This window comes from Electrona antarctica (assembly GCF_951216825.1).
Source record: "Electrona antarctica genome assembly, contig: scaffold_1686, whole genome shotgun sequence".
Classification (NCBI taxonomy): domain Eukaryota; kingdom Metazoa; phylum Chordata; class Actinopteri; order Myctophiformes; family Myctophidae; genus Electrona; species Electrona antarctica.
In genome coordinates this window covers 1-10,860 of record NW_027638310.1, presented here as the reverse complement: position 1 = coordinate 10,860, position 10,860 = coordinate 1, and the positions used below count along the sequence as shown (strand labels likewise).

At 45.5% G+C, this 10,860-nt stretch overlaps 1 protein-coding gene across 1 annotated transcript; it reads left to right on the top strand.

Annotated features, from left to right (window-relative positions):
* Positions 1-465: 465 nt before the first annotated feature.
* LOC306918182 (limb region 1 protein homolog) lies at positions 466-10,723 on the top strand (the record flags this gene model as incomplete). Its single annotated transcript, XM_079531061.1, has 6 exons — positions 466-588; positions 1,779-1,847; positions 2,088-2,152; positions 2,691-2,763; positions 8,647-8,736; positions 10,647-10,723. Coding segments are annotated over exons 1-6 (468 nt in total), but the record flags the coding sequence as incomplete, so codon positions are not given.
* Positions 10,724-10,860: the final 137 nt, after the last annotated feature.

Sequence of the window (10,860 nt, the reverse complement as noted above, 5' to 3'; positions counted from 1 at the left end):
CTCCACCACTAATGTCCCCCCCCAGCCCAGTCAGACCTGCTTCTTTATAGACGCCAATATGTGCATATAAAAGAGTTGTTTTATACGGGAGTCCATGGGAGCGTTTATGTTATGTTTGTGTGCTGTGAAACGGGGGTGATGCTGTTTTAATGTGAGAGAAGCTGGATTAAGAGGGTGATGTTTATAGAGCGGACTTGAGGTCTCGCGTCGTACCATTCTGCTCTCCCAGGCAGGCCTCCGGCATCGAGGCACTCGTTCTGTGCGTTAAGCCCGAGTTTGTATTAGTCGTGCGCACCGAAAATAGCCGATCTACAAGCTCACTGGCTTGTTAGATCGGATATTTTCGCAACACTGGCATCATGCAACCAAGTATAAATCAGGCATTATGTTATCGTGTGTAAGTCTCACGGATTTCTTTCTGTGTGTTTGTTTGTGCCTGTTGTTTGTGTTTTCTCTCGCAGGGCATTCGGTCACGCATTCTGGAGACATTTGTGATGCTCTTCCTGCTGGCGTTGCTGATCCTGGGCATCGTGTGGGTGGCGTCGGCACTCATCGACAACGACACAGCCAGCATGGAGTCGCTCTATGGTACAGTATGGTGTTCATATTCACAACAAATAGCAAGTCAGCTTGTAGATCGGCTATTTTCAGTGAAGAATAGAGGCCACAAAATACTATAATAAAGTACAGAGTCAAAAGTCTGTAAAATTCACATCAACACGAATCCAATCAAACAAGTCTATGAAGCTATCTATGAAATGTGCATTGGTTAGACCAGTCATTAGTTCTACAACTACAACCTATCTCAAACTCTCACCCTAAACCTAACCTCCCACGGGGCAGCGCACCTAAACCTAACCTTAACGCATGGCTAACCAATGACTAGTCTAAAACTAAGTATGCACCCCACACAATTTTATACAAAAGTGTGTGTGTGTGTGTGTGTGTGTGTGTGTGTGTGTGTGTGTGTGTGTGTGTGTGTGTGTGTGTGTGTGTGTGTGTGTGTGTGTGTGTGTGTGTGTGTGTGTGTGTGTGTGTGTGTGTGGGGGTGGGTGGGTGGGTGGGTGGGTGGGCGGGCGGGCGGGCGGGCGGGCTTTATCTCGCTCTCAGTTAAGGGTTCCTTAGCATGAAAAACGTTGAGGACTCCTGCTGTAGAGCGTTCTGTCCAATTTTACATTATATCAGATTTTATCAGATGTACTGTATGTATTGTTTTTTAACACCCCGATCGCCCAGGACGAAGTTCACCGTCCTTTCAATTAGTAGCGCCCAGGACGAAGTTTTATCCAAAAGACGAAGATTATTGATATCGCAACCGATCGCATCGCTCCATAGCATGGAAGCACCTGTTACGCAACATTCTATGTTGCGTAACATTCTATGTTGCATAACAGTGGGACGTCATCGAAAATGTTCCCCCCCTGTTTAGCTGACGAGAACGAAAATCTTAAAACGTTAATAACTCGCGATCTAAATCATCCCGTCCAATTCTAAGAAAAGATCATGTCTTAGTCGGCCCACCGCGGTCCAGTCGCTAGTCGCGATTTAATTAATCATACCTCCCGTTGTTGACGATCGGCTCTAGATTGTTTTGGCTACATTTAGCTGCTACATCCACATCCGGGATAACATCCGGTCCGTCTGTAAAAGTGCTCCGCTGCTATAAATCGCTGGGTGCTATGATTTAATGGATTAAATAACCCCGGGCAATCGGAGTGTTAACAATGTGGAGTAATCCTACCACTTGTGTCTAATTGAAGTGTTTTGCCTCTCTCCAGATCTCTGGGAGTTCTACCTGCCATACCTCTACTCATGTATATCTCTGATGGGGGGACTGCTTTTACTGCGTAAGTCTTCAACCATATAAAGTATGATGGACACGGAATGTAATAATCTTTGATTGAGTGCTGGAAAACCCATTGTCTAGATATTGCAGCATCGCATTCACAGCATAGATCTCACTTTCCAGCAGAACAAGCAACCTAACACAGTTCCTTGTAATAAATAAATGTTGCAGCATCATGCTGATATGGTAGTAATAATGGCCCCGGGTTCAGCGGTGACTCATCAATGTGTCTCCCGTCTAGTGTGTACTCCCGTGGGCCTGTCCAGGATGTTCACCGTCATGGGCCAGTTACTGGTCAAGCCAACGGTGAGTAATCAATGAGAATTACTTTTACGTTTTTTTGGGGAGGGAAGCTGGGCGGGGAGGGTGTCACTGCACGTAATCCTATGGCCTGGGGGGGGGGGACAAAAGCCCTACGTCCTCCCGGTGGGGGCTCCTCACTGGCAGGGGAGTCAGTAGGGTACAACAGCAGTGACAACACAGAAATGCACGTGGTAAGGAAATTAAATGGCATGACGACTATATTGTGGAGAAAACAGGAGTAAAACATAATTGGCTACTTTAAATTGAAAAAATAAATAAAAGCGTGTCATTATATTTTAAGACGATAGCGTCGGAAGTTTGCTAACGTTCCAGAGGTGGAGTATGATTATTTTCACTTTGTTTCGCCTCGTCTCGGTCGCTCCATTAGCATGTGCGGCATGCGGTGACACCGCAGCTGCCTAATACATCACAGACTCATCCCCCCCCCCCCCCATCCGCCCGCCGCTGCCGTCTTCTCTCCCGTCCCACTCTGGGCCTAATTATAACCCGTTTCATTTCATTTCTGCCCCTCCCTCCTCAGATCCTGGAGGACCTGGACGAGCAGATTTACTGCATCCATTTGCAGGAGGAAGCCCTTCAGAGGAGATTAAACGGTGCGTCGTCTGTGGGAGACGTGTTCGCACATTACAGCCACAGAGTTGGAGGGGGGGGGGAGTGGGTGGGTCGGTGGTTGGAGGGGGGAGGAGTGGGTGGGTCGGTGGTTGGAGGGGGGAGGAGTGGGTGGGTCGGTGGTTGGGCAGGGTTGGACTGCCCTGATGAGTGTGATGGAGCGTGCCGCACTGGCACCCATTAGCATCGACGAATCACACACACAAACATGCCCATATGTGTGTGGGAAAAAAACACACACACGCACACGCACACGCACACCTATCACTACCATCCTTAGTCTGTCTGTCTGTCTCTAAGTTTTCGTCTAAGTAGGACAGTAGAGCCATATTTTACATTTCAGAAGTTTTTAATAGTCCATTTAAGAACACTCGAGTGCCACGGTCTGTCACTACTGGTGAAGTGATTGCCTCACTTGATCTCAGGCCTATAAATGGAATTGGTAGCCTGCAAGCCTGACTATCAAAAATCACACTTGTGTGAAGTGGGCGCACACTATTTATATCGGCCACATGACGTCTTGCGTCATTTAATGCCCTAAACAAACATTCAAGTCCATATTTATGTCATAAGTGCTCTAAACAAACATTGAAAAGTCCTTCAAAACTTGGCCTCCACATGAGGATGCCCAAATAACTTCAATAGCTTCAATGGCCTAGTGGAGTTGGGGCACCTTTTGAGAGAGAGTGCGTTTGAGAAACAGTCGAGCTGTTATTATTTGCCGAACCTGCATTTCCTTTTCATCGTGTAGGCCTCCTTCAATCCCAAATTCCTTCTTTTGGCGTTGAACAATTCCACACAACGCAGGAAGTATTTGGGCCAGGGGCCAAAACATACTTTAATATTAACTCAAGCACGCAACCAAGTGTACAGATGCAAGCAAATGAAGAGGATGAGAGTCCTTTACAAACCAGGGAGGTAAAGGAGATCTCTTGCTGATTAGCCCCATGTTTTCGAACGCTACGCCGGGCACCTCCCATAGACTGCCACCTGAGCGTAGGGTTACCTAGGGTGTGCGCCAAGCTGCTCCGCTTTGAACAACTATGACAAAATAATTGTAATCTGTTCCTTATCGTCCTCGGACACTTTTGATCTTTGCAAGTCACCGCGAGGTGCGAACAATAGCAGGCGGCCTCTGACATCTCCACCAGGGCACATTGGCCAACCTGCAACACACTGAACGTTCGTCTCCTAAATAGAGACACGGCTTCAGGGGGGTAAAGGAGGATGTTGGTTGGTGGAGTGTTTTAAAAAACCTGTGCTTATCAGGCATGCCAAGAATGTTTTCTATATACATAATCATTATGGACGTACCCCGCTACACAGTCACACACACACACACACACACACAGAGACACGCTCGCACACACACTGGAGAAACGGAGGGGGGGGGGGGTTACAGTAGCTTTCCTCTGATCTTCTGAGAGGTTTGACTAGGCGGTGGTTCAGAAACAGTTCACAGGACACACTCCAGAAGCAAACAATGTTGCCCCCCCTCTCGTCTCGCGTCACCTGTGTTCCTCTCTGCGTTGGCTCAGCCAACGTCCTCTCTGGTACATCACGCCACCTGTGTTCCTCTCTGCGTTGGCTCAGCCAACGTCCTCTCTGCTACATCACGCCCGTCCGCCCGTTCCCCACCGTTTCTTCTTGTTTGCAGATGTGTGACCCACTGAGCCGCATCGACTGATGTATCAAGGTTTATTTACGCTACTGCATGGTCTCCACAATTGGCATCCCCTCCTCTCTCTCTCCGTGCAATTTCCACCCGTAATGACTTTGCGGATTCGTTTATTTGCTGTAGACTGGCAGCTTTTGGCTTATCCTGGCCGACTGGCTGTGTGTGTTTGTTTACTCTGTCAGGGGCTTCAACTGGGCCAATGTGAAACGGTGGGGGACACGCAGTGACACGCTCCTGACACTATCAGATAAGCAGTCGGTGCTTAACACACACACACACACACACACACACACAGGGACGAAACTTCTCACGTTTGACCTTGTGTCTGTATCGCATGTGCTTGAGAGGTCGAGGGTTGCTCTTGTGACAGGTGATGTTATTAGATACAGATCGGTGCAGGACTTGTCCTTTGTTCCCTCATAGGATCTGAACGTCGTGTCATAGACGCACCGCTTGATCTTTAGCCCCCTCCACCAGGTGTCTCTGTCTACTAATGATTTGGGCAGGTTGGCACTGCAAACAAGATTAGCACGTTGATGCGCCATGGTCAATAGAGACACTGCACCTCTCGACGGTGCAAACTATTGTGCAGGGACATTGCAGGATGGAATGCTGTCAGCCATCGATACCAAGGCAGACTCACTATAGAATTACCTGGGACAGTAACTTGATGCATTGGTTCTCAAAGTGGGATATTCTCAAAAAAATTAAAATATTCAACAATGTTGAATAGGTTTTTTCTTTTTTACATAAATCTTCTATCTAAAATATTTTCAGATGGGGCAAATTTGCCATTTGGGGGTCCTTGACAATTTTGAGAACCACTGGCTCTAATTTATGTTTATTAGGAGTGTAACGATAGTAACTGTATCGAAATATCGATTTTAATTAAATAAATCGAAGTATATCAACATATAAACAGCAAGTGTCGTATTATTTGACTTTGTATCGTATCGTTTTGCAATGGAAATAATCGGTATTGAATCGTTTTGCATTGTATTTAGCAATTTTAAGAAGAAAAAAGAAAAAGATGGGTTTAATTACTTTTCCATTCCATAGGCTAGGCTAGGCTTGGTCTATTCTCTGTGTTCATGTCCAGGCGTGGTTTTATCCATATACAGTATGTCCAAATACAATGTCCATCTATTTGCCAGAGAATCGCTGTGTTTGCTTATTTATATCCATAATAAAATACATTTCCCTTAAAAAACCTGCACTATCCTAGTTACTCTATCGATTTGAAATCATTGAATCGTATCGTATCGCCATAATGAACCAATATCGTCCATGTATCGTATCGTCAACCATGTATCGTGATACGTGTCGTATCGCTGTTAAAATGTATTGTTACACCCCCTAATGTTCATGCATGTGGAATATACACCATGCATGTGGAATATACACCATGTATGTGGAATATACACCATGTATGTGGAATATACACCATGCATGTGGAATATACACCATGTATGTGGAATATACACCATGCATGTGGAATATACACCATGTATGGGGAATATACACCATGTATGTGGAATATACACCATGTATGTGGAATATACACCATGTATGTGGAATATACACCATGTATGTGGAATATACACCATGTATGGGGAATATACACCATGCATGTGGAATATACACCATGCATGTGGAATATACACCATGCATGTGGAATATACACCATGCATGTGGAATATACACCATGCATGTGGAATATACACCATGCATGTGGAATATACACCATGCATGTGGAATATACACCATGCATGTGGAATATACACCATGCATGTGGAATATACACCATGCATGTGGAATATACACCATGCATGTGGAATATACACCATGCATGTGGAATATACACCATGCATGTGGAATATACACCATGCATGTGGAATATACACCATGCATGTGGAATATACACCAGCAATGTCACACACACAGCACACATGCTGTACATACACACACGCTTAAAGGACCACTTCACCACTTTTCAACCTATCTTCATATAGTAGGTCCTCACAAATGATCATGAAAAAATGGCGCAATTTCCTTCTACTCGGTCTGTGTCTCATAGGAGGGCTGTGGGCAGTTCAGAAACCGTCCTCCAGTGACATCATCGATGGGGAATACAAGCTAATAGAAACTGCAGGCTTACTAGTCCTGAAAAGATGCAATGCGAAAATGGAAGCCATCGTTCTCACGATAATGAAAATCTAAAAAAAATTGTAAAAAAATCTTGTTTAAAAATAAATCTGCCTAATGATGATGTCACTGGAAGACTGTTTCTAAACTGCCCACAGCCCTCCTATGAGACACAGACTGAGTAGAAAAAAATCGTGCTATTTTTTTCATGATTATTAGTGAGGACCTATTATATGAAGATAGGTTGAAAAGTGGTGAAGTGGTCCTTTAACAGTGTCCCATCTTTGCTGCGCTGCTGTCAGTCTTGGCCTGGGACGGCTCCCTGGCCCCTCTGCTCCCATAGCAGAGTGCTCGTGCTCCAGATGCTATGCGGCACGGTGACCTTGCCAGCGCCCGTCCGTCGCTTCAGCATGGCGTTTAGCATAATTGCAGATGACGTAATCGGCGCTGCTGGACTCTACGGTGAAGGTTGGAGAGGATACGTTGAATTATTCCAGGCCTCTTGGCTGCCAGAAGCCTCACTCAGCATCTCCTACCCAGCTGTAACTCAGTCGGGTCTTTTTCGCTCACCGCTGCCAGCACCAGAATAAGACAAGTCGGTCCATATATTTTACCTTTTTTTTTGGATTGGAAAGATGTCTGGTCCAGACCGACGCTGCAGTTCACTCGTTACACCTTCCTCTTTTCCCCCTCATACAAGTAATGATATTGTTCTTTGTATTTAGGCTGAGCCCTCCTATTAGTCATGGGTATTAAGAGAACGTGAATAATATTTGAGAAATGATTTATCTGTCCCGGGTGACAGGTGAGGCTGTGTTTGGATATGTTCTGCAGATAGGTGATAGATTAGTGCACTCGCGGCTGAGCAGACACGGCTCCCCCCGAGGGGACTCGCTCGGCTCATCTCGTGGAGAGAGAGAGGGAACGCTGGTGAACTGCCCGTGACATTTCCTGTTGTATTGTGACGGCGTTTGCTCCGAGGGGTTCAAACTTTCCCTAGCTTAGATCCCTGCGACAGCTATCGGTCGAGGGCACAGACAAACACCGCTCAACTCTCTCTTTCTCACCCTCTCACTCTCCCTGGTTCTCTCTCTCTCTCTCTCTCTGCCTACTTAAACCTATCCAGACAGGGCGTGTCATAATAACAGAGAGGGCGAACAGGGGGTTTGATCAAAGTGATTGGTCCTTCACTCCTGTAACAAAGATGAAAGATGGTATTTTTATTGCATGCTGGTAACAGTGTAACACTGAACTAATTGGTCTTGATCTGCCAATCACCCCAGGGGATGCAAATGGATACTCTTCCAGTTTGGCTCCGAGGGGGCCCTTCCCCTCGACGCTCTGTACGTCAAGGCTGGAAGGGAAACAGAGTGAAACGGATAAATTAGCCTTAAATGAGCTGGCCTTGCGGTTTTCCTGGAGAATCCCTTGCTGTCTTCTCCCAACCTGCCCAACCAGTCGTGGCATGCGCTAGACAGCTCCTGACACGGAGATTATATATATATATATATATATATATATATATATATATATATATATTATTATTATATATATTTTTAACATTATGTTTGAGATCACATTGTTTGTGTTCACAAACAGGATTACCTGTTTTGGTAGTATTTCTCAATAAGTCAAAACCCCATGCAATCAGATGAGAGACACATTGTGTCAAGTGCCATCTTTTGAGGTTAGGCAATTACCGTGACATGTTGATGTCCTCATAACTGTACCATTAAGGCTGTGGCCTCGCACTTTTTCAGGCACACAAAAACAAAACCAAGAAAGCATCAACATAAGAGACATGATAACTGAACGACAGTCCACACAGGGAGGGGGGGGGGGGGGGGGGCTGTACATAGACTGACCATGATATATTTTGCCTTTCACAACTGAATCAACACGTTTCTTTGGATATTCTGGCAGATGCTTGGCAGATGTTAAGTGAACAAGTGGTGCTTGAGTCTGATAAGTGTTAAGATAACAACTGATCATGTCACTGAAAGTAAAACACCGGTTAACACAATACAATGATTTATGTCCACAGGTTCATCCCTCCACACTTACAGTCGCAGAGGCTCCGTTCAGCACCTCAACAAAGAGCTGGACAGCGTCAGAAACCAGAAGAATAAATTGGGTGAGTATTTGTACTTGATACATTTTCACATAGGGACCTTAAATTGCCACCAAAACATATGCCTGCCAAGAAGCTTTGCTTTTTAAATATTGCTGACGGACAAGCCCTTTCTCCCTTACAGCCTTAAATTCTTAATTTGGACCCGGACCAAAGCTGCCCGATAATTATTCTTTTTCCATCCATTTTGGGATATTATAAATGAGGACGCAGCGTGCATGAGTCTTTTGGGTAGCCGCCGGGCGGCGGGGGAGGTTGTGGGGCACAAAGGCACTTACGATATTGGACGTGGATGCAAACTTTATATTGTGGCCAGCCTTTTAGTGATGTCATTAATTTAGCAGGGCAGTGCATATGAAGTGCACTTGGCAAACTTCTCGAGGGGGCAGGGAGGGCAGTGCGTCGAGATGGCGGGCGGGTGTGCGGTACCGAGTTGAGTCAAATGTGCGTCAACGTGGGACTATAGATGTGTCCTTAACCCATTTTGGGCGGGAACGCCTTTTGGTGTTTTAAGCATTATGTCATGCTTTAGCTGTTGAAAAATAGCAGATCTACAAGCTCATAGCGCGGCACCGAGTGCCACGCTATGAACTTGTAGGTCTGCTATTTTTGAAAAATCGTGAAAATGTGCCTCAATTCTTTGAATATATATTCTTTCAGAGTTTCAGTTTTTAACTCAAATATTTTCTTCTGGAGGGTCCCTGGAACAACATATTTTCAGATGGGGGTCGGTGGCGTATTACATATCATTTTTAGGGTCCTTGACATGAAATATTGAGCGCCACTGATAAAGAAACGCAGGTATTTCAGAAAACTGTCAGCATTTAGAAGACATTTTTTTAATTTCAACGTCAGGCCTAAATGGGTTAAAAGAAGACGTTAAAGAGCCTCGGGCGATGGCGCACAGACGGTGTGCATGGACTAAAGTTCTCAGTCGCCATGACTGATTTCAGTCGTGTGCCAAAAATAGCAGATCTACAAGCTCCACAACACGTCGCAGCGCATCATGTTGTGTCATTAGTTATTTTGAGAAGAAAGAGTCTTTGAAGTGGTCAAAATAGCAATAGAATACATGCACAGAATCATCGTCCATATACATGAATGGTCTCAGAAATGTCATGAAAGCAAAAGGTTAAAGCCTTAATCTGTCATTTCTTCAACCGGTCGGCTGTATGTACAGTAGAACAGAACAACAGCAACTTGGGTTTAGAGACTAGAGTGATGATAAAAACATCATCATTACAATGTCAGTCATGAGCTTTTATTTTTCTTTATTCCATGAGTGTGCCGTGCCTGCAAACAGATGACGTGCTACCAAAATAAGACCGCTTATCGTAGCGATCAAGATGTAGATATACAGCCACGACAGTTTCCTCTCTCCTTTGACTCGAGAACACAGAGGCTTACGTCGGTGGCAAAAATTTCAGGTGGCGCATATAAATCACGATATTAATTTCTCTGCGCTTCCTTTCATCCAGGGGGTGTTATTATTGTTTCCACTAACTAAGGCGCGTGATAAGAGTGGGCTAATTAAAGAGGACGACTGTAATTTATGAAGGCTGTGCAAATGGATATGACCCGCGGGGGCTTGATGAGAGGGGGAGATTGTGTTCGGTACACACACTCGCGATGTGTTTTACCAAACCAAGTTGTACAAACTGTAAACAAAGCCTCGGGGCGTCCCGAGGTTTCAGTAGTCACCTTTCATCAGTTTATTAATTAACCCATATGTAGGAAAATGATGTTTAGGCTGGAGATCAGCTTATGATTGAATGCGGGGGAACCGGATCCGTATTTGTATTGACTGGAGGAGTCGTCTATACAGTGTATGTTCCATCTGCCTGTCTCTTTGTACGAATGACCTCAATATCCCCCCCCCCTCTCTCTCTCTCTCTCCCCCTCCCTCCCTCTAGAGAGGAGAAAGAAGGCATCAGGCTGGGAGAAGAACCTGCTGTATCCCATAGTGATGCTTATACTGCTCTCAGGAACGGTGGGTATAGTTTTGGCGCTGACCTATCATTAGTAGACAACTGTTTACTCATGGCGTGCGCAGCCTGGCTGGTGCCCTGCACGGTTACTCGACGTGTTGCACCTCTCCACACACTTTGGGTCTCACGCTGCATGCCC